Source organism: Mustela putorius, unplaced genomic scaffold, assembly GCF_011764305.1.
Source record: "Mustela putorius furo isolate JIRA1106 unplaced genomic scaffold, ASM1176430v1.1 tig00000139_pilon_pilon_pilon, whole genome shotgun sequence".
In the NCBI taxonomy this organism is placed as follows: Eukaryota; Metazoa; Chordata; class Mammalia; order Carnivora; family Mustelidae; genus Mustela; species Mustela putorius.
Window position 1 is genome coordinate 14,180,427 of NW_025421293.1, and position 23,914 is coordinate 14,204,340.

General features: G+C 52.1%; 1 protein-coding gene across 9 annotated transcripts in view; it reads left to right on the top strand.

Annotated features, from left to right (window-relative positions):
• Positions 1 to 23,914, top strand: part of MAD1L1 (mitotic arrest deficient 1 like 1) — a 313,129-nt gene that overhangs the window by 198,301 nt on the left and 90,914 nt on the right. For all 9 annotated transcript variants that reach the window (XM_013047748.2, XM_004776342.3, XM_004776343.3 and 6 more), the window contains one exon: positions 4,928 to 5,016. In XM_013047748.2, the coding sequence (XP_012903202.1) occupies positions 4,928 to 5,016 (89 nt within the window). The remainder of the gene's footprint in view (positions 1 to 4,927; positions 5,017 to 23,914) is intronic.

The following is a 23,914-nucleotide window of genomic DNA, read 5'->3' on the forward strand; positions in this document are numbered from 1 at the left end:
TTAATGTCGTTTAGTGAGAGCACTTTTAACTGTTGAAAGTGAGCAGTGAGAAGGGTCACACTTCCGTTGCAGGAGGCGAACAGGGACTGTCAAAAGCAGAAGAGTGTAGATATTATGTCAAAGGAAGAGTTACAAAAGCAACCACTAGAACAGAGAGATACAGACTCGTTCCACACAAAAAAGTAAACAAGATGATGATACATCATCGATGTTCAGAAAGAGCAGAAATGGGGAGAGATTCAGGGAAGTCCTCGAGGACATCAGGGGAGAGTTTGACTTTGTGAGACCTGGTATTTCGAATGGACCAAGAGTAGTGATGGAAGGTACAGTCTGTTTTAGATAAAGCCCTCAGCCCCAAAACTAAAGAATGCTGTTTATAAAGCACTCATGGGAAACGTTCGCCAGAATTCACTGTATATTGATGATATGGAAAGCTTTCCTGAGCTCAAACAGGCAGAACTAATGCAGACACGCACCTGCTCACGACATGATGAATTTGAGATTATGAACAAAACAAAACAAAAATGAAACAGAACCCAAGCCTCTGTCTTCAGCATTTCTTGGGTCGGAAGTGCACAGAATCCAGAAAACACGTTTCAGAGCCTGTGGGAAGCAGAGCAGGCTTGAGAAGAAAAATCGCGAATTAAATATTTATATTATTGAGCAGGAAAGCGTGAATAGAGATAGATTAAAGACCCCGATCAAGAACTTAGGAAAGGAAAACAAAATAAGCCCTAGTAAAGCAAAAACTAGGAATTCGTGAAGATCAAAGCAGAAGTTAATAAGAACGCGAAAAGTAGTGGAAATAATAAATCCAAGTGCTTGTGCCCCAAAATAAAGTTAGTTAAATGCATGAATCATTCACAGTCCCAGTGAAAAATGAGCAGACGCACCCCCCACACACATGAGGACTGAGGATAATTAGTTTCTGGCAGGGAGGGCGTGTGGGAGTCCTCCTGGTGCCCGGCCCCCTGGTCCTGCTCAGAAGTGCCCTGCAGGTGCCCCCACAGAGCCGGCTGTGGCTCCTGCACTCGACCATGTTTGAGCTGCACCTCGAGGGTTGCGGAGACAGAGCAAACATGGAAGTCAGTCTAAAAAGAATAGATGGAAGTACCACAGCAGTACTGACTCTGGGCGTGACTGAAATGTTAAGGAGACTGAATACACAGTCTGCAAATTGGCTGCTCTGCCCTCCCCCAGGGAGAGGTAACAGAAAACAGTCACCTCAGTTGAGGTGGTTTGGGGGAGATTCTGTGGGGCTGACAGAGCACAGACCCCATGTATGCCACGCATGCTGACCGAGCATGGTGAGGGAGGCTCTTGAGAGGTGAGCAACAGTTGTACTGCCTGGCCATCATGTCCGCGGGGGCCCAGGCTGTGGACGCCACCCTGAGCGCCAGGCCCAAGGGTCAGGCAGGGAGCCAGCAGGCCCAGGGCGGGCCCCACAATTCCCCCCATCCCCGGCGCTGAGCTGCCAGCTTTTTTTTTAGGGCAAGTGCTCCATATTTGTCGTAAAGGAATTTAAACCCAACATTCGTCTTAATAAAACGTGAACATATGGATAATTTCTCGACATGATAGAGTGTGTCTATTTCAACCTCGAACTGACATGCTGTGGAGGAAGATACGGGCTTCCGCTCCAGGGCTGCCTCAGACAGGCGCAGGATGCCCAGGGTTCCGGGCGCCCAGGTGCAGACTCGGGCTGGCAGAGGGAGGCTGCTGCTTGCACCTCGGACGTGACCGTGTGCCGGACTTGCCCACTGAGACGGCCTCAGCAGCCCGCGGTCATGAGGCTGGAGACAGGGTTACCGCGCAGGGCTTCTCAGACCCGCACATCCAGACATGAGCTAGGTAAGAAAATGCACCACGTACAAACAGCAACACCGCAGGGCACACACAAGCCCCAGGCCCGCTCCCAGTGTGGGGTGCGTGGGGCTGACGGCACCCCCTCATGCGCTGACTTCCTGGTCTGTGCATCTACCACAACCCCAGAGTTTCCTACAAAGGTTGGTTTTTTTGTTTTGTTGATTTGGTTGAGGGGAGGGCTGGGGCGCGGAGTGAAAGTACCCTGGAATTGTTGTGGATAGAAGGGCAGAGGAAGAGGACATCAGAGGCAGATGCAAAACTCACTGACAGTGTGGAGTCGGACGTCAGCGGGTGGCCATCGCTCCTCAACGTCCTCCTACAGGGACGTCGGGGCCGGTAGGTCGGCCACAGGAGGAACCCTGCGAGGGGACCAGCACATCCAAGAGCCACCTACTGCGGCATGGATTCCATGCTGTTGGGTGGGAAGCGGCTGAAACCTCTGTCCGTGGAGGCGGGTCAGCGAGAGACGGGAGGCCCGCATGACGGGGTTCTGCGGGGCCACAGACATGAACCGGGAGGTGCGCTCCACACTGGTTTGGAAATCTCTCCCAGATAGATTAGGTGAGAAAGCCAGAGTACAAGACAAGGTGAGGCTGTCTTAGCGTTTTCCTAACAGTGAATAAAGAGAGAAATGAGGGGAAGTACCGGGTCTTGCTTGCTGGCAGGTGCCTGTGCAGTTCCTGGAGCCGCATGGCCAGACGGCGCCAGGGGGCTGCGTCAGGGTGACCACGGAGCTTTGCAGAGGCCTCTGGGCTGTGTACCTTTTGTGTCCCACCTTTGAACCTCGGGTCCCGAGGCTGCACGGAAGGTGGGGTGGCAGACTGGGGCTGGGACTGGGACATCCCTGCAGAGAGACCACCTGTCTGCTGTGTGGGCACTTGCCGCTGTGGGATGTGCAGCCTCTGCTCGAGAGATGGAGACGGACAAGCCCAGCTGCACTCTGCTGCTTCCTTGTCCACCCGGGAGAGTTGTCCTGGGCCACTAGCCCCTGCATAAGTGTCTGGACGGCATCAGAAAGGAGTGAGGAGCCTGACCAGCGCAGGGAAGTGTGTGGGGATGGGGGGGGCAGGAGGGGCTCCGGACACAGTTGGCACCACTTCTCCGGGAAGGTGAGCAGGCCTTGTTCCGCGTTGTGGGGCCACGGCATGGTTTCTTTATGCCTGTCTGTGCAGGGGGACCTCAGCCAGTGGGCACTGGTGGGTGTGTGGGGGGACTCTGTCTCCTTTCCTCTGGGGACTTCGTGGAGGCCACTCCTGCTCATGCTTGGTCTCTACAGCCAACAGGATTGCAGTCACCCGCGTGTGTGGTGGTCCCAGCTGGGACCTAGATGATTGGTAACAGGACTTCATGCAGACTGGAAGCCTTGGGCCTAGGAACTCCTCAATAAGCTGCTGCAGGAGGACTTTTCCAGGAACAATTCAGAAAGGACATTATTGAGAAGAAGGCTGCTTATTCAGGCCCAGTTAGGCAGATAATATAGATGCTCTCTGGTCCCCCAGCCCTGGGCCACACTGATCTGTCCGCACCCTTCCCACAGACCCTGCTGGTTCCTGGCTCAGGACAGCAGCGTCGTCTACTTGCTGGTGCAGGCTGGGGAGCTTTCGGGCCGCTCTGGGGAAGGGGCAGGGTTTTCAGTCGTGCAGCCCAGAGGGTAGTGAGGCAGGTCCACAGACCTGGACTGGCCTTGTCATTCCCAGCCTGTACCTTTGGGTGGGCGTGGGAGGACGTCTCTTCCTGAAGTCACCTGTCCCTTGGCATGCAGAGTTGGGGGGGGGTGTCGAGTAGCCTTGGGGCATCAGGACAGGCCACTGTGGGAAGGGGCTGCCTGGGAGCTGTGTGCAGGCCACCCGCAGGGATGTCTGCCCTGTGACCCTGTCCATTGCCCTCATCAGTGCTCACTGGACTGTTGTCATCATTGTCCATGCTTCTGTGGGGCCTGGAGCTTGAGACACCTGTCAGCTCGCCCCTGAGCTGCTTTTTGCGCTGGCTGAGGTAATTTCTAATGAGTCCCAGCTTGTCAGAGTCCCTTGGGAGACATCTGCCCCATTGACTGGGTCTGGTGTGATGAGGAGTGGCAAAGGCTGGCAGGTCCGTGTTGTTGGTGGTGTGCCTACCAGCCGTGGGGCGGCACTTTCCAGGAAAGCCCTGTGAAAAGACAAAGGCACCTCTTCCTGCCTTCCGCTGTCCACTCTGGGACGTTTAAATTCCCACAGAGGAGCCTTGAAACCCCCATCTGGGCCAGAGCAGACCATCCTGGTTATGCGATTTCCTCTCTGGCTGCGTGGTGGTTACCAAGGATCTCTCCTGGTCTGAGAGCTGGATGTACAGCGGTCAGACAGACTGACCCTGGCCAGATCAATGGATGCAGAGCCACATCTGCCAGACAGGGCCCTGAGAAATAGCCCTGGGCATCGCGAGCGTCTCCAGCAAAGAGGTGGGGTTGGGGAAGGAGCATGCTTTTTGAGGAGCAGGAGTTCTGGGGGCTGTATGCAGTTCGCAGGCTCGCTTCTGTGAAGGCCTCTGCCACTGCCCCTGTCCGTGAACCTGGGCCACCAGGCAGGAACCCCCTCTCTGCTCCTTCTTCAGCCTCTGCATCTGTCCCAGTCCCCCAGCACTCCTAGTTAGTTCAAATTCCCGTTCCCTTCCAGGCGACCTGTGCGTCACTGTCATTCTGCAAGGGAATTCAAAGCAGCAAATAAATAAAAAGACCGTGACTATTAGAGCACATCAAAGCACTGGTAAACTCAGACTGTGTTCTTTCCAGCTGCTGTGACCCCTTTCCCCCATTCTGATGTTTCCCATCCGTGTGGCCCGGAACGAGTGTATGTCTGTTGCTGCCCTGGCGGTGGGTGCTGAGAGCTGTAGGCTGTGAGATCTGGCTGCCCAGGGTCCCTGGGACACAGGGGAGCCCAGACAATGGCAACTCTGCCCCCAGTGGCTCTGCCTCTGGTGTCACCCCCTCTCCCAGAAGCCGGGTGCGGGATCTCAGGTTCTTGTGGCCCGTGGGGATGGGGCGGGCTGCAGCAGCCACTCCTCCTGACCTGCTTGTGCTCTCTCGTAGCTGGAGATGGAGGTGAAGATGCTGCAGTCCCAGACCAGTGCTGCCGAGCAGAGCTTCCCGCTGTCCAGGGAGGAGGCCAGCTCACTCCGGTACGTCAGCACCCGCGGCCTCTGGGCCTGCCTTCCTGGATCACACTCTGTGCAGTTGGAGCCCTCCACATGGAGACTCGGCTCTGACCCCCGGCACTGAGGCCCGTCCTGGGTCCTGCCATCTGTGGGGGCAGTAGGGGGTTGTCCGGGTTTGGGCATGGACAGCCCTGCTTCAGAAGAGTGTCAGCCAGGCCACCTTCCGTCCGTGTGTCTGGCCAGCTGCACACAGCTGTCTCCCCCAGAGGCTTTCTTAGTTCCCCCTAACCCCATCCTCACAGAGCGTACGGCCGGCTTCCTGGGAAGGGGGGGTGGTCGCAGGTCCTGAAGGAGGAGGCTTTTAGGGAGACTGAGATAGCACTCTGAAGGAGCTTCTCCCACCTCCCCTTGGGTCCCCAAGCTGGCCCTGCTGTTTCAGTTTGACACTGGAAAGTGGCTGATGGGCAAGTAGACGGCCTTCCCCCAGAATTTCTTTGTGCAAAGCAAGTGCAGGCCAAGCCACCTGGGCTCGGGGTGCTCTGAGCGCCTGACACAGGCCAGCACAGGGCGCCCGGCATCCTGTCCTTGGGAGCTTCTTCTAGGTCAGGGAGACAGCATGGATGAGGACCCTGCTGCTTGGGGATGTGGCTGGGGTCAGGGCATGAGCTGGCCCCTCTGCCCCTCCCTGGGACTATGGCCCGGTCTGTGCTGGGCAGACAGCCCTCCTGTGAGGACTGAGAGAACTGGGTGCGAGACCGAGTGCTGGCTGTAGACGTCCCCGCGGAGTGTGTGTGCAGGTGATGGTCCCCTTCTAGGTTCCAGGTTTCTCCCGTTGTTCCAGAGCTGCTCTCGTGTCAGGACCTCGGCGTCATAAATAGCCGTTCCTGGGGACCCCGTGGTCCTGCACTCACCAGTTTGTTCTTCCCGGGCTTACTCAGGTGCAAGTGTGCGTGGTGGGCATCCCGTGGGCTGAGCGTGAGGACGGGGCAGGGCGAGCAAGAGCGCCTGTTGTCTGTCTTCCTGGATGTTACAGTGTAAGGGGGATGAGAAGGGATGTCCGGAAAATCAGGTCAGTAGCATTGGGCTGCCGAAGCATGGCAGACGGGCTGGGAAAACCCGAGTCTGTGGAGTCTGCTGGCCTTGGGAGGCTCCGGGGGTGGGCTGAGCACGGCTGGAGACCTAGGATGAGAGGGGGAGGCGGCAGCATGTGAGGACACACGTGGGAGGAAGGACTCCATGATGGAGAGGGACCTAGAGCGTGCTGGGGACCGGGCCAGGCCAGGCGAGGCCCTCTGCAGTTGTGGCCTTATTCCCAGGAGCAGTGGGGCCCACAGAGCCTTGAGGACCAAGGGGCTATCGCATCTGTAAGAGCGCCCTTGGCTGCTCAGAGTGGGGCCCTGGAAGAGGGGCTTGGCCGGGGGGCAGCTGTCTCCCAGCCGAGCATCAGCTGAGTACTTGTGGGAACATTGGTGTGCAGAGATGCAGGAAACACTCTCTAACACCCGACTTCCCGGAGCAGGCCCAGCCCACAGATGAGCACAGTTGTTGCAGTCAGAGGGTGGGGTTTGTGGGGGTCCTGATAGTAGGTGGGTGAGGAGGGGCGGCAGAGGGGCTCCGGGCATGCCTGGGGCACAACCAAGTTCTGGGATGCGGACAGGCTTCCCCACGGGAGCCCCACAAGGAGCTGGGCCAGGACAGTGTGCTTGGTACTGATCCTGAGGGGCCCTGGGGACTGCCCTGGGAGCCCCCTACAGTGTGGGAATGTGGATGAGACACAGCATCCCCACTCTGCCTTAGGGCCCTCACCCCCGGCCACGCAGCAGGTGCTTGGGACCTGAGCTGCCAGGTACAGTGATCCTGCCTCCCACCGCGCCCTCCCCAGGAATGCAGGGGTGCTCTCCAGGCCCTGGTCAGCTAGCTGTTAGCCGACCAGGGCTAGCTGCACTCAACATTTGCATGGCGGGCACACTTTGGGTGTATTCATTTATATTTATTTTAAAAATCTAAATAAAAGGCTTCATCAATGATATCTTGTACATCAAGATCAAAGCTGCCTGTTTCCACCATCTCGTTTGGTGAAAGCAACCATGGGAGACGAGCCTTTGTGGCTAATTAATTGGAACTGGGTCGGCAATTGTGTGGACCACTTGCCGGGACACATGCTCATTGCCCTCCCGAGTATCTGGCCACTTGAGGGAAGGCTGGGGCCATGCACAACAACACATCGTGTGCTCCCCCTCAGCCCTGTGGCGAGAACACCTGCCAGGCAAGCTCTGGGGTCCACTGAGCACAGCCATGGGGAGCCCCCGACCCCGTCCCTTTCCCGGGACCAGTGGCTATGAGGCTCTGCCAGCCCCTCCACTGCTATGGTGTGGGTGGAGCCTGCCGCTCACCCTGCCCTTCACCCCACGGTTCACCCTGCCGTTCACCCTGCCAATCACTCCACCACTCACCCCGCCGTTGATCCCATGGTTCTCCCCGCCGTCCACCCTGTGGTTCACACGTGATGTTGTGCACACACACGGAACGTTGCTCTTGAACCAGCAAACTAGGGAATGTGCGCAGAGATTCAGGTGGAGCCTGTGGACCTTTTCCCAGGAACAAATCCTGGTGCTCCCCTCTCTGCTGTCACATGGCAGCACTGGCAGTCCCGAGTGTGTCTGTGCCTTCGGTGGCCAGGTGGACTTCAGTTGCTCTAGGATCGCGCATGGCTCTCTCACACCTGCTGGCCCCTCCCACTGCTCTTGGCCCAGCTCCAGGCCCTCTCCACTACCCCGGGACCCCTGCTTCGGGGGCCAAAGGGATGTGCCCCATGGTCCCACCCACGCCCTTTCCAGAAGACCAGGTGGTAGACTCTTATTTGTTTTTTTAAAAAAACCTTGCATTGAAAAAGTCCTTGACGAGCGCCGTCTTCTGTGCACCCACGAGTCTACTATCCAGAGGACACGGGCCCTGCCCCCTGAGCTTCCAGAAAGGTTGGTTGATCTCAGAGGTGAGGGCACTGCTGGACAGCCCAGGCCTTGAGGGCACAGCCAGCCTCCCTGCATTTCAGACCTGCTGCCCCTGCCTTCTCCTATAGACCTGGGGCCATGGGCCTCTGTGAGTGGTCCCAGTGTAACGGTAGTGCTGCCAGGGTGAGGCAGCCCTCCGGGCCTGGTGCTCACAGGCCATGAGCTTCTGGGCCAGCACCAGGTTTCTCAGGATCAGCCGGGGAGACTAGGGCAGCCACCTGGACCCCCTGTGGCCTCACGCTCCCTGCCGATTGGCTGCTTCATCGGGAGGGTGGACAGAGGAAGCCGGTGGTCAGCAGGACTCCACCGCCTGGGCTGCAGGCACCTCTGTGAGCAGTGGCCGGACCACCAGGCCCGGGCCCCTCTGCCAGCCCGCAGCTCTGCAGACTACAGCCGGTGGTCTTGCCCGTGGGCCGGGTGCCACTTGCAGAGTGATGGGGCCTCCCTGCGCTGACCTGTGCAGCCAGCAGCGGGGGAGGCGTATACCTATGGCCATCTCTGGGCCCGAGTCTTCTCCTTGGAGCCTGTTCCCACCTGCTGTGGATACCCGCTCGGGCCTGTGCTCATGTGCTCTGTGGGCACTCAGTGGCCTCTGGTGGCCCTGCCCCCTCAGTCCTTGCCGATTCTCGTGGGTTATTCTGTATTGTTTTTTTCTCTTCGGTTTTTCTAGTTCTTTCTGAGACTACAATCATCTGGGGGTTGAACTTCCTGAATTAGTGCTGTGTTTTAAAAAGATTTTTGGTTTTATTTTCTATCTTTTTATTCTACTCTCTGTAAGATTTATCAGCCTGTTCTTACTGTATTTCTAAAGTGATGTTTCCTAAAATTTCTTGTTGTTGGGTTGTTCCTTGAGGATTCTTTTATACATAAGACGCCTTGTGGCTTCACGAGCACACTGTGTCCGCAGTGTAGCTCTCCGTTCTCTGGGCAGCCTGTTCTGTCTCGGCTGCTTCCATGTTCAGGTCAGTGTGGTGGGTGTAAACCGGACCTGTTCTCTCAGTCTGGTTCACCCCGACCTCCAGAGTGCGGTGGGCCCAGCCATCTGCTCATGGGGCAGGTAGGGCCTGGAGGGGCCTTGGGACTGGTCCTGTCTGTGAGGCGTAGGTGCTACCATCGCCTGGAAACTGAGAGGACAGGACTACGGGGTAGCTCAGCATCACTATGGAAACCTTCCCGAAGTCCCCTGGCCACCGCGGTGACATTGCACTTTATCTGGTATTCCTCGGCCCAGAGACCTGCTGTTTCTCTCTCAAGAAAATAAACCTGTGGTGTTTTTCTAAGACAGGGAGAGAAAAGGGTGATGGGAAACAGAGATGCTGGCTTTTCTGAAGATCTCCAAGTCCCATTCTGGTCAGTCATCCTGTCCTGCCCACGTCCTCACCTTATGACTCAAAACCCAGCATGACACACAGGCAGGCAAGACCCGGAAGGGGAGCGAAGGTGGCCCACGTGGGACCCTGGGACTTGAGCAGGGTGGTGGTGAGCTCCCTGCGCCTCTGCCTGAGCCCCTGGACTGGGAGCTGCAGAGGCTCTGACCTGGAAGAACCACAGACACACATCCATCGGGGGATTGAGGGAGAGCCTTCCTGAGCACACCCACCCACGACAACCAGCAGGGGCACTCAGTGCCCATGGCCCATGTCTGCTGGGCCAGTGGTGACCCGTCTTCTTGTCCAGGCCCCAGAGCGGGCAGCGCCGCACGTGTCAGCAGAACGAGGTGAGCTGGCCTCCTGCAGCCCACTATCTGGATTTCCCTGCATCTGAGAGCTGGAGCAAGACAGTGGGGGCCTCCTCCCCGCTCTCCACTGCCCATGGCTCAGAAGGCCCAGCAGGAAGCCTGCGCTTTGCCCTGTAGCAGCCATGAGGTGGCCCTTGCTTTCCCGTCCCCGGGGTCCCTGGGACCCCATGGGGAGCCTGGCTTACACCCCACCGTGTGCAGTGTCCACCTCTACCAGCATCGCATGAACATGGCCCACGGGAGTGGGACATGCGCCCGCTTCCTGGACCAGGCGCTGCATCTATCCAGGGCTGCCTGCCAGATGCAGGGAACTTGGTTGCAGGATGTGGTAAAAAGTCTCGTATCGTACCCAGGCTGTCATAACGTGAATGAGAAAAGACAGTGGGCAGCAGAGCAGTGACATGGGTGTTAGAGTTATCTGACAAGGACCATAGAGCAGCAATCATAAAAACGCTGGAATCTTATTTAAACAAAGGAAAAAATGGTAAACCTCAACAAAGAAGGAGAAATTAGTTTGTTTATTTGACAGAGAGGCAGTGAGAGAGGGAACACAAGCGGGGGAGAGGCAGGCAGCAGGAGAGTCAGGCTCCCCATTGAGCAGGGAGCCCAACATGGGGCTCAATCCCAGGACGCTGGGATTGTGACCTGAGCCGAAGGCAGGCACTTAATGACTGAGCCACCCAGGCACCCCAAGGAGAAATTAGTTAAAAAAAAAAAAAAGAAGAAGAAGAAGAAGAAGGAGAAGGAGAAGAGCCCAACAGAAATTTTTGTTGACCTGGAAAATCCAGCAAGCAGAAATGCAGAGTTCACGGGCGGACTCAGAGGGCTGGGGCCAAGAGTCAGGACCTCAGAGGCAGACAGACAGATGGCATCAGTCAGACAGACAGAGGAAACAGGCTGACAGATGGGAGCAGAGCCACTGGGATCGGGGCCCCAGAGATAAACGTGCGTTAATTGGAGCCCCAGGAGCAAGAGAAAGACCAGAGCTGGAAAAGTATCTGAACAATGCCTGAAAATGCCTCAGATTTGGTGAGGGGAGTAAACATGTGGATTTAAGAAGCTGGGCGCGAACCATACACCGTGTACGACCACGGAAATTCACATGGCACATCCTAATTAACCTAAAAATTAGAGACAGAGTCTTGAGAGAAGCAGCCTAGGAGTATTCAGGGACGCTACTTGGAGCCGCGCAGCACTGGCCTCGGGGGCTGTGGAGGCTGAGGGAACGCACAGGGGCGTTCATGTTCTGAGGGACACCAGCTGCCAGCTGGGGACAGTGTGCTTCAGGGGGCAGCAGAGAAGCCAGACGTCCCCAGAGTGTGAGCAAGGGACCCGCCATGCCCAGCGACTAAGGGAGCGTCCCGGACAAGAGGACAGATGCGTGGACGGGGGGAGGGCAGGGGCGTGGGCTGTCCTCCGCCCCTGTGTTCGCTGACTTGCTGACTGGCACATGGCGTTGGCGCTCTGTGCACATGGGGGGCCGGGCCCTGGGGGCAGCTCTGCTTCTGCTCCTGACTGCTGTGTCCTGTCACGCCGTCGGCTGAGCGACAGGTGTACCTTTGAGGGCCTGAGGCAACCACGGAGACAGCTGTACCATGCACTGTACTCCGCACTGTCAGTAAAATACAGAGGAACCCTGAATGCATCCAAGGAGGGCAGAAAATGAGAAACAGAGGCATAGTCAGAGAACAGATAACACCACGGCAGATTTAAGCACAAGCAAATCAGTGATTACTTTTAATGGAAGTGATCTAGGCACACTGTTACAAGATGGAGCTTAGCAGGTGGGTGAAGACACAGGACCGCTTGTATTCTGTTGACCAAGCTTCCTTCAGCCACAGCCTTCTCAGCAGGGTGGAAGATGGGGCATCGTTTACATGGCCGCATTAACTAATACCAGATAAAATGTACTTGAGAGCAAAGAAGGTTGCCGTGGACATAAAGGTGCATCACACAAAGGCCAGTGTAGCAAGAAGGCACTACAATCCCAAGTGTGTTTCTGCCGAATAGCAGAACTTCAGAATGTGAAGTGAGAAGCGGTAGGACTGATGGCAGGAAGAGAGATCCACGTGCACAGTCGAGGTCTCTGCTCAGCTCGGATGGCAGGACCACTGAAAGGGACCACGTGAAGTCACGGAGGAACTCAGCATCACCGCCAACCACAGGGTCTGGAGAGCGTTTCTGGTACGCTCCTTGGAACCCCCCTTTCACAGGCATCCGGGCATTCTGTAAGACTGACCGTGTCCGGGGTCAGAAGACACACTTGGAAGAATCAGTTACAGAGCACGCTCTCTGACCATACCAACCTCACACTAGAAGGAACAGGAAAACAGCAGGACCATCTCTTCCCACTTGCACGTTAGACAGCACATCTCTAAATAGCCTGTGTGTGAAAAAGGAGGTCTCGAAGGAGAAGTCAGCACAACTGAGTGGTCTTTCCCTGCGACACGGCTCCGTCAGCACCAAGGCAGTGGGTAGCCCTTGAAGGGGGAGGCTCCCAAACTTCTATTCCAGCCTCCAGCCCCAAACAAGCAGAAACGAAGAATACATAGCAAACAATAAGGAAATCAAAAGCAAAAAAAAAAAATAGAAAAATTACTGAAATGAAACATTCTTTAAAGAAGGGCAATAAAATTAATAAACTCCTTGCAAAACAGACCCACATGGAAAGAGAAGGCAGTCACCCGTACCAGGAACGAGATGGGGGCGTCCCTAGATCCCGTAGCCATCTGAAGGGTATAACGAGAGTTCTGTGGACAGGGTTAGGCTTACAAGTGCATTATCTTAGGAGCAATGGACCAATTCCTCAAAATCCACAGATTCCCAAACCTCAACCAACATGAAATAGATCATTTGCATAGTCCTACAAGCATTAACCAACCGAGTTCATGACTAAAATGCTTCCCCAAAAGATATTTCCAGGCCCACATGGTATCCATCAAGAATTCTGAACTTGAAGGGTAATTAACATCAGTTTTAAGCGGTCTGTTCCAGAAAACAGAGGAGGTTGTCAGAGTTTGGGGGGGTGAGGGGTGCGTGTATCTCCAGGAGGATGGCATGAGCGGCCTTGTATGTTGACCCAGTTCTGCATCTTAACTGTGGTGGTTACACAGATCTGCACGTACAGTGGGATCTCCTGAGGGCCAGCAAGTGGGAACCTCTGGGGGCTGCCCCAGGGTCTGCTTTCCTGGGTTTGATAGTGATCTGTATTTGCTTCACGTTGTTGCCACAGAGGGAGGCTAAGTGAAGAGCACATGAGCCTCCTTGTACATTTTTTGCAAATTCCTGTAATTATTTCCTACAAAGTTAAAAAAAAGTACCTCCACACAGTCTTCCAGTTTGAGCCCTACCTTCACCCTGTTTCCAGAAGTGACTACTGGTAGTGCCTGTTCCTGAGACTGTAGAATTTTCTTGGCTTTTCCACGGCCAGCCCCGGATTTAGCTTTTTGGGTTATTTACCACTCCTCCATCTGCTTTCTGGCTTCTAAAGGTCTTTTGATGTTGTCCCTTCCTTTGTTTTCTTTGTCCTCGTGGGAGTACAAAGTATAGGGAAAAATAAAAAGCGAAGCCTTTGCTCTTGTTTTAGTGAGATTTTCAGGGAGATTGCACTTCAGTCTGTAGATGAACCACTACCTCTCCTGGAATCATGGCATTCCTCCCATTCACGTCTGTTTTATAAACAGGGAAGCACAGCATTCAAACCCTGTTTCTTCCCATGTTTTTACAGACTCTTTATAAATATCAATGGATAAAATAACCAAACAGAGTTAATTAATCCACTTCTGGAGTTTGTTTCCAGTTTTCAGCCATTCAGAGCAAGCTGCGATAAATATCTCTGTGCGTTTGCTGTGGTCCATGTTCTGACGGACGTGCAAGTATATTTTCTAGATCTCAGAAGCCCGATGGTATTTGGACCACAGAAGTCTGGCTGTGTCTAGAATTCTGATGCATCGTACTTTGGCGAGTGATGACAGGTCCTTGCTCTGGTAGTGGCAGTAACCGTTGCAGTCAAAGCAGCTAGCGTTGATTCAGTCCTCTCCGTGGGCCAGGCTCTGCACCTGTGCCTTCTCCGCGTTAGGCTACAGAACTCTACCAACTGTCCAAAGAGGGTTTTAGGAAGTAGTGTTCTACTGAGGCTAGTGAACCTACAAAAGAATACAGCCCCTAAAAATGCATCCCTAAAAAACAGGGAGCTATGCCTGGCAGAGTACCAGTGGCTAGGTTGTGCCATTGTACCCCTGGACACAGGTCTAAGATGGTGCGTTCTCTTTGGAGAAGGTTAAAGCATAATGAAACCAAATACAAAGCCGCTTTCCTTTTATTATCACCATGCACCTTCAGTTCTAAAGAAGGTCAGCAGGGGCGCCTGGGTGGCTCTGTAGGTTAAGCCTCTGCCTTTGGCTCAGGTCATGATCTCAGGGTCCTGGGATCGAGCCCCGTGTCGGGCTCTCTGCACAGTGGGGAGCCTGCTTCACCCCCTTCTCTTCCTGCCTCTCCCTCTCTCTCTGCCTGCCTCTCTGCCTACTCTTGATCTTTGTCTGTCAAATAAATAAATAAAAATCTTGAAAGGAGGTCAGCAATAAAATTACTCCCTACCTTCACCCCCACCTGGTGCTGGAGACATGTTTGATAGATGTGGACACATGTGTTTGCTATCACACTAAGGTACAGATAAAGTATAGAACATTACCAGCTTTTTTATATTTTACTTTAAAAATTATTACAGGGGCATCTGGGTGGCTCAGTCATTTAAGCGTTTGCCTTCAGCCCAGATCATGATCTCGGGGTCCTGGGATCAAGCCCCACATCAGGCTCCTTCCTCAGCGGAAAGTCTGCTTCTCCCTCTGCCTCTGTCACTCCCCCTGCTTGTGCTCTCTCTCGCTCTCTCTCTGTCCTTCTCTGTTACTCTGACAAATAAATAAAATCTTTTTACAAATTATTTATATAGTAAAATTACCTTTTTTCGTGAGGGGTGCCATTCTATGAATTTTATTCATCCCCTTAGTCAGAGAACAAACTAATCTCATCACCTCAGAATCCCCCTTGTGCCTTCCCTACCTGCACACCACTGACCCGGTGGCAACCACGGACACCTCCTCCACATTTGTCAATGATGTCTGATGAGTGGAGTTCTACAATATGTCATCTTCTGAGACTGGCTTTGTTCACTTGGCTTCAGTGACATTCATCCACATTGTTCATTGTTATCTGCATAAAGCCCATTCCTCTCCGATGACTATTGCCTTCTAGTAAGTTTTGAGGGCAGCGTGTAGGAGTCTTCCAGCTTCATTTTTCTTTCTCAAGATTATTTGGACTCTTCCAAGGTCTTAACCACACTCAAGTCTTCCTATCCCTGAACATGGGATGCCTTCCATTTATTTCGGTTTTCTTTCATTTCTTTCTTCTTCTTCTTTTTTTTTTTTTTAAGATTTTATTTTTAAGTAATCCCTACATACAACCTGGGGCTCAAACTGACAACCCTGAGATCAAGAGTTACATACTCTTCTGACTGAGCCAGCCAGGTGCCCCTTCTTTCATTGCTTTTAATAACATGTATCAATTTTCAATATACATACTTTTATGTCCATGAGTAAGTTAATTCCTAAGTATTTTGTTCTTTTTGATGTTGTTGTAAATGGAATTATTTTCTTAATTTCCTTTTCATATTATTCATTACTCGCATATAGAAATATAACTGAATTTTCCATAATTGATTTTATAGCTTGCAGTTTCCTGAATTCATTTATTAACTCCAACAGGTGTGTGTTGGTTTTGCAGAATTTTTTTAGGGTTTTCTAGATTATGGCAGCTGCAAATACAGTTTTACTTTTTCCTTTCTAGTGTGGAAAATTTTATTTCTTTTTATTGCCTAAATGCTCTGGCTGGAACTTCCAATAGTATGTCAAATGGAAGTGGTGAGAGCAGGCATCCTTGTCCTGTTTCTGATCCTACAGGAAAACCTTTCAATCTTGTACTGCTGAGGTTGGTAATAGCTGTGGGTTTTTTCAAATAGGCCTTTGTCATGTTGAAGTCCCTCTCTGCAGGTAGTTGAGTATTGCTGGTATGTCAGATGGCTTCCCTGTGTGTGTTGAGATGATCATGTGAGGTTTTTCTTTATTCTATTAATATGGTGTATTGCATTGAATGATGTCCATATTTTGAGACAACCTTGCATTCCTGGCACGAGTCCCACTTGGTTGTGGTGTATGATCCTTTCAATATGATGCTGAATTCCGTCTGCTAGTATGTTGTTGAGGATTCTTACCTCTCTGTTGAATAAGGGTCATTGGTCTGGGGTTTTCTCATGGTGTCTGCCTGACGGAGTACCACCGTAACACTGAGCTTGTAGAATGAATTTGGAAGGATGCCCTCCTTTTTAACTTTTTGGAAGAATTTGGGAAGGATTCATGTTTCCTCCCTTGGGAATGTTTGGCGGAGCCCACCCATGGAGCCCACCCATGCAGCCCACCCATGCAGCTGTGCGGTTCCGCACTTTTCTTGGCTCTGTTTTATCCCTGCTTCTGTCTCCTTCCTTGCTACTGGTTTCTTCAGATTTCTGTTTTATCTTGTGTCAGCTTGAGTAGTTCATTAATTGCTAGGAATTAGTCTCATTTACCCAATCTGTGTCTAGTCATCCGTGGTCTTATCGGGCAGTCCTTTTTATTTCCAAAAACATTAGAAGTAATGTCCTAGCTTTCATGTCTAATTTTATTAGATTTGGACCTAAGTATGTCTTTTCATGTCAGTTCTAAAGTTCGTTTTGTTTTGGTTTGCTCTCATACATTGCTATTACCTAGAAATGATTGATTTTGTAGTTATTCATTTTGTATCCTGAAACCTTACTTCATGTTCTCATCAGTTTTATGAGGGTTCTTTTGTTCCAATTCTTTGGACTTTTCTACGTGGATGTTCTGTCTTCTGTTAATTTGATTAGCTGAGGTCTTCGCCGAGTGATATGCTTTTGATCTCCTCTCCTTGTGGTTTGTGCTGGTTGGGATGTCTGCACGATGCTGAAGTGTGATGATGAAGGTGGACACCTTTGTTGTGTTCTAGGTCTTGGGGGAGGGCATTCAGTCTGAAGCCCTTGAGAATGAGGTGAACTCTAGGTTTTTCGTAGGTGCCTTTTGTCAGCATGTAGAAGTTCCCTTCTCTTCCTTATCGTGAATGAATACTGAATTTTTTTCAGGTCCTTTTTTTCCCCTTGAATTGATTGGTATGATCATGTGGTGTTCCTTCTTCAGACTGTCGATAGGGCAGATTCTGTTGATTTATTTTTCAGTATTGAACCAGCCTGACACCCTGAGGTGAGCCCTCTGGGTTGTAATGTATTGTCCTTCTCACATATTGCTGGATTCGGCTTGCTCACATCTTGTTGATGAGTTTTGTGTCCATATTCATGAGGGGTGCCGGCCCGTGGCTCTCCAGGCTGCGCCTGTCTGGGTTTGTACAGCATAATGCTGACCCAGTGAAACGGGCTGGGAGGCATCCCCTTCTCCTTTGTTTTCTGGAAGAGATGGTGTCGAACTGGCATCGTTTCTTCCCTAACCGTTTGCACCCAGTAAAACCAACTAAGCCTGGATGTTTCTGTCGTGTGTAACGTCTCCTCTAGTCCTGGAATTACCCAGGCTGTGTGCTGTATCTTGGGAGAATTCGGCTGGATTGCTACATCGGTGCATCCCACCTGAACTGGCAGGTTCTGTGCACACAGCTGTGTACATGGCTCCTTTCCTGTTGGTTTGGAGGATCTGAGGGGGAGACCTTTCGCTCCTGATACGATAACTTTGTGTCCTCTGTTTTGTCTTTTCTTTGCCAGTCTTGCTGGAGGCTCGCTGTGTCACTGGCCTCTTCACAGAACGAGTGTTTGGTTTCTTGCATTTTTCTCTTTGTTTTTCTGTTTTCAGTTTCACTGATGTCTGCTCTTTATATATCTTCCCTTCTGCTTGTTCTGGGTAGATTTTTTTCCCTTTCTGTCTAGTTTCTAAGGTGGAGGCTTAGATTATTGATTTGAGATCTTGTTTTCCAGTGGAAGTGTCCCTGCTCCCCTTCAGCTGCGTCCTGCAGTGAGCTGTGTCGTGTTCTTGTCGCATTCACGCAAACGTAATTTAGAGTCTCATCAGGCGCTTCTCCAAACAACGTGTCATTGAGATGTGCGATGTTAGACTTTCAGACATTTAGAGATTCTCCTGCTACTTGTCTGTTACCGATCTCTGGTTTAATTCCGTTATGGTCTATGAATATAGTTTGTACAATTTCTGGTTTTAAAAATGTGTAAAGGTTTGCTAAATGCCACAGGAATACAATCTGTCTTGGAGAATGCTTTCCTGTCCTTGTGAAGGACTCTGTTGTCCCGGGGAGGGGGGGGTGGTGCGTTGTTCCCACATCCATTAGGCCTGCCTGGTCCATGGCTCGTGTAGCCCTTTCTGCCGCCAGCATCTACTTGTTGCAAAATGCTTGCTCAGTTTGCTTTCCTCCGCCTCTGGTACCCAGCCCACGGGGTCTCCATGCTGTGCCTCCACATTGTGTCGTGGCCTCTTTCCAGCGGGCGGCTGGTGCCATGTCCAGTGTCAACATAGCCCCTCGGCTCGCTCCCTTCCTCCTGTTGTCATTCCTTCTTTCCGTGTTTCTTTCTTGCATGAGCACGTACTATGTGCTAAGCACTGACTCATTTAATTCTTAAAACAAGCTGTAAAAAAAAAAAAAGACAAGAAACCAGTATGGACTATTATTTTCCCAGTTCTATAGATGAAGGAAGTGAGAAACGAGTATCGTGTCTGGAGTGATACCCGTAACCTTCTTTCATGCCTACTGTTCATTTTGGATTACATTTTGGTTTGCAGGAGGCTTGCAACAACAGGACAGAGAGCTGAGCACAGTGTGCCTAAGCCCTCAGATCTCTCTCTGACAGGGAGGGTCACCCCGTCGCGGGGTCCCACCCTTATGACCTCAGTGAACCGTGGTTACCTTCACATTCCATCTCATGGTGGGTAGGGCTTCAGCATAAGCATTTGGGGAGATACAGACATTTGGTCCATGGCCAGACCCTCGCTCTGTGTATGACTGACCCCAGAGCCTGGGCCGTCGGCCTCTCCATGCTCCAGCCTCCTCTGCGGGATTCCGACAGTTGTGTGTGGACACGGTCATCTAGGGCTGTGTGAGCCTGACACTTTGCTCTGTGCTGGAAACACAGGGTGGGCGTGTGATGCACGGGATGGGGAAGGCCGCGGGGGTGATGTGAGCGGGCGGTCAGGGCCCATCAGGGAGGAGGAGGCAACAGGCAGTGTGTGCAGGCGGGATCTGTGGGTGCTCAGCCTGGACAGGTGCATCGTGGGCCACTGCCACTGGCTGTCCCCTCTCCGGGCCACTCTGGGGCCTCACTCCTGGCACTCCGTCCCCACACCATCACTGTTTCATAGTTCAGTGAGAACAGCAAGTAGCTGCTGTCTCCTAGCTGATTCTTGGACACACACACCCATGTGGCTGGCTGAGACTTCTCAAGCAGTGACCTGGGGTGGTGTCTGGGTTATAAAGTACCTCCACGTCTACAAAACATGGGGGTCCTCAGTTTCTAGAAACACACACAGCTGCTTGCTTTGAACCACTTGAAGGCAAAGCAGCCTTGTGAGTGGGCTCCTTCTCCCTCCCTCGGCAAGGTGACAGCTTGCTGGAAGAGGAGGACCAGGGAGAGAAAGTGCTCCATGTTAAAATGTGTCAACAGGTGTTAGTGGTGTAAGCGTGTCCTCCCAACTGTGGGCTGGATGAGAGCAAGCCGTCTCACTGACGCGCCTGCAGCCACATGCCTGCTTCTATGAATGTAGCCCTCAAGGGCACGTGCTCACCAGCCTTCAGAATCTGGAACATCCTGCTGCCTAGCAGCCCAGTGGGCCTTCTCATGCAGCCTGCGCCCAAGATGCAGGAGTCCTTCCTGGAAGGTGGCTTCTCTGAGGCGGCCTCGGGTGCTGGACTTTCCCCCGCCCCCGCTCTGGGGGATGCCTCCTTGTACAACCCTCGGTGAAGCCGTGACCCAGCAGGGAAGAGCAGCAACACTGGAGCCCGACCACCAGAGCCCGGTTCCCATCAGTTCCCATCGGTTCCTGTCGGTGAGGGTGGTGCATGTCGGCAATCTGGCCAGTACCCCCAGCTCTGGGGGGCCCTTGCAGCGGGCTTACGCAGGAGGGAGGTGGGGCACATCAGCCATGTAAGCGACAGTGAGCTGCACACGGTCAGAGCGTAGTGTGACATTCTTGCAGACACTTGTGCCCGCACGCCGCTGTCGGGCACCACACTCCTGTGACCCGATGTTTGCTCTCCAGTGCCTGAGACCCTCCCTTCCTCCCCGACCCAGGCCGCTGCTCATCTGCGTTCACTGGAGCGGACTGTGTGGCACTTGAAGTTGGAGAGGAATGGACTCCCGCAGAGTCCACTCCTGTGTGTCAGTGCTCGCTGTTCGGAGAGATCTGTGTGCACAGACCGGCAGTGCGTTCCTTGTGGTTGCCGGCTCGACATGCCGCCGTGTGTCCGTGCGGGCCCTTGGGGCCAGCCGTTCACTTTCCCTGGCTTTTGGCCTTCATCTCCGACAGAGCAGCTTTAAATGACGTCCTCGTGTGGAAACGCACTTTCTCTTCTCTCAGGTACCCGCCAACGTGTGGCATGGCTGGCGGTGGCGTGTTGCCCTGGTTTGGGAATCTGCCTGTCTGCAGAGTGGCTGCACCGCCCAGGATCCCCGCGGGCAGCAGACGGCCTCCCAGGGTCTCCTTGCCAGCACCTGGCCTGCAGCCTTCCTCGCTGTGACCATAACCGGTGCACGGTGGCCTCTGCCTGTGGTTTGGACTCTGTATCGCAAATGACCGATAGCGCGGAGTGTCTCTGCTGGTCGCCATCGGTGTCTTGCTCGGCACAGTGTCCCCACTCGTGTCGTTTTTCCCTGGCAGTCTACTCCTTGCCGAGTCTGAGTGTTCTCTGTCCATTCTCGCACAGGTCCTCTGTCACACACCTTCTTTGCAGGCGTCTCCTCCCATTCTGCTGCTCGCCATTTTGCTGCTTCGTGAGGCTTTTAGAAAGAAATCTGTATCATGTTTTTTCTTTTTATTTGTGATGATTTGGCTATTGTAGCTGGGAAACTTCTCCTATCCCAGATTCACATGTTTTCCTGAATATTCTTGGGAATTTTATAATTTTTCAACTTATGTGGAGGTTTATATTTCCATTTTGAGTTATTTTTTTATATTATACACATTATAGAATCTGAGGTTTGTTTTTTTGTTTTGTTTTGTTTTGTTTTTGAATGAATACCCAGCTGTTCCAGCACTGTTTGTTAAACAGACATTGTTTCAGGGCGCTGGGGTGGCTCAGTCGAACAAGAGTCTAACTCTTGATTTTGGGCTGTCGTGAGCTCTGCGTCCTGGGATCAAGCCTCATGTCTGGCTCGGTGCTCAGCGGGGTGTCTGCTGCAGATTCCTCCCCTCCCTCTGCCCCTCCTCTGGCTTGCATGCATGCTCTCTCTCACTCTCTCTAAAATAGTTAAATAAATCTTAAAACAACAACAACAACAACAGAACAAGCATCCTTTCTGTGCTGGATTGCCTTTGAAAATGTATCAGAACACACTGTCCACGTGTAGGTGTTTATTTCTGGGGCCTCTTGTTTTTCCTCACTCTGACTTCAGGCCAGGGCTATTGTGGTCACTGTGGCTTTTCGACAGTTCTTGAAATTAGGTTGTTCGCTCTCCCAACCTTTTCCCCATTGTTGTTTTGAGCATTCTGGGCCTGATACATTTCCATGTGACTTTTAGAATGAGCTTGTTTGTACAGAGAAATGTGTGGGATTTGACTGGGATGGTTTGGGTTCTCTTGACGGTGTGGGGAGAAGTGATATCTCATCAGGCCAGCCCTCCAGCCACGGCCACGGGTACCCCATGTGTTTGGGCTCATGCTGATTCCCCACTGCTCTGCGGACCCCTGTGTAGTTATCAGAGGGCAGGTCTCTGACAGTTTTTCCAGAATGATCTCCCTGTGCTCTGTGTTCTTGGATGCTGTTGGGATCACGCTGTCCAATTATCTTTCTTTGGTTTCTGTTGATTTCTGTAGCTCAATTCCATTAGGGACACAAAAGGTAACTTGAATTACTAAAAAATCCTTTTCAGCACGTTGATGGAGCCTCCTTGCATGGCCCACCCTGTGTCTGTGCTGGTAAATCCTGTGTGTCCACCCAAGAAGACTGTTCCCTGTGCTGTACTAGTCAGAGGGCTCCTGCTGGACACTTGAGTCAAGCTGGCTGATCATGTTGTTCATGTCTACTTTCTCCTTCTGGGTTTTTTGCTTCTCGCTCTCTCAGTGATTGAGAGAGTGATATGAAATGTCTGGCTGTAACTGAGGTTCTGGCTGTTTCTCCCCGCATTTCTATCAGGTTTTGCCGCGTCTCCATTGAAGCGCTGTCATTAGTGTATGCACACTTAGGATGGTAATGTTCTCTTGGCCAGTTGGCCCCTTTGTCATTATGACTTTGCCTTGTGGGTGCCATTCTTGGCTCTGGAATTCACCTTGACACCAGCAGTGCCTCAGCCTTCTCTGCTGTCCTCTCCGCGTTGGTATCTTACGGAGGTGTGCCTCTTTGTATCACGAGTGCTCCTGTAAGCAGCCCATGGTTGGGGTCTGCTGTCCCATCCACTTTGACGGCCTGCATGTAGGCTCACGTGTCCTGTGGCGACTGGTACGCCTCGGTCTATCTTCTATTTGTCCCATCTCTTCCTCTGCATTCCCCATTTTCCTATTTTCTTTCTAATCCATTGGGTATATTTTGTTTCATTTTATTTCCTTTATTTCACTTACTAGTCATTGCTCTTTGCTATTTTAGGGATTATTTTCGGGGTTACACATACCACAGTCTTCCTGCAAGTGATGCAGCCTTGTAACTACATGTATCTGATTTTCCCCTCAAGCCTGTGTGCTGTGTGTGTCACACATTCTATTTATAATTCTACCTCAAACCCCAATACACATTTTATTAGTGTTGTTGAAACAGTCTCCTCAAAAAACAGTAATTTGCTTTTGTATCTTGGCTAGAAGATGCAGTATATACATACAGTAGAATATTACTCAGCCATAAAAAAAAAAAAGAATGAGATTTTGCCACTTGTGACAACATGGATGGACCTAGAGGTTGTTATGCTCAGTGAACTAAGTGAGAGAAGGCAGACGCTGTATTGTTTCACTCATGTGAAATCTAAAAGACAAAATGAGTGATCAAATGAAGTGAAACAGAAACGACTCACAGATAGGAGCACAAACTGCTGGCTACCCAAAGGGGAGGGGTGGGCAAAGTGGGTGGCGGGGATTGGAAGATACAGACCTGTGGTCATAAAACAGGTGAGTCACGGGGTGTGACATACAACACAGGGAAGGCAGCCCCTGACCATGCAGCCACTTTGTGTGGGGACAGATGGTGACGTAAGTCATGGGGTCACTGTGTTACATGTCTGAAAGTCCTGTGATAGCGTTTGTCAGCTGTGTACCAGCTGCAAACAGAAGCTAGCCATCCTTTGAGGAAGTCAAAAGCCACATATTTGCCACCATAGTCACGCTGTCCACTGCTCCTTGCTCCTTTGCATGGACCCTCGTGTCCCTGCGGTGTCCCCATCCTGCTGCTAGGAGGGCTTCCCTCGACCGAGCTTGCGGAGCGGGTCTGCTGGCAACACGTTCTTGCAGGTTTGTTCACCTCAGAACAGCTTTGTCTTGTTTTTGTTTATGAATATTTTCACTGGGAATCGAATTCTAGGTTGGATTGTTTTCTTATTTCAGCATTTCGAAGATTTTTCTTCTGTTTCACATGTGCACTGGGGCTATTTTTCTTCACGTGTCTTGTGCTTGGGGTTTGTTGAGCTCCTTGGGTCTGTATTTACTCTTCATCAAATGTGGGGCTTTCTTGCAGCATTTGTCCTTCTCTCTGTCCCTGTCCTTTCCTCTAGGGACCCCGCTCATGCAGATGTTGGTTCCGTGATGGCCCCACAGCTCAGGGACGGCCCTGTCAGCCTTAAATATTCCTTTTCTTGTCTATTTCACTAGGGATTGTTTAGGGTGTTTTGTGTGTTGGGTTGTTTTCTTTCTTTAATCTTTAAGAGTGTGAACCTGTCTCCTGCTGCGTTGACTGTGTCGTTAGCCTGTCCAGGGTGTCTGTCACC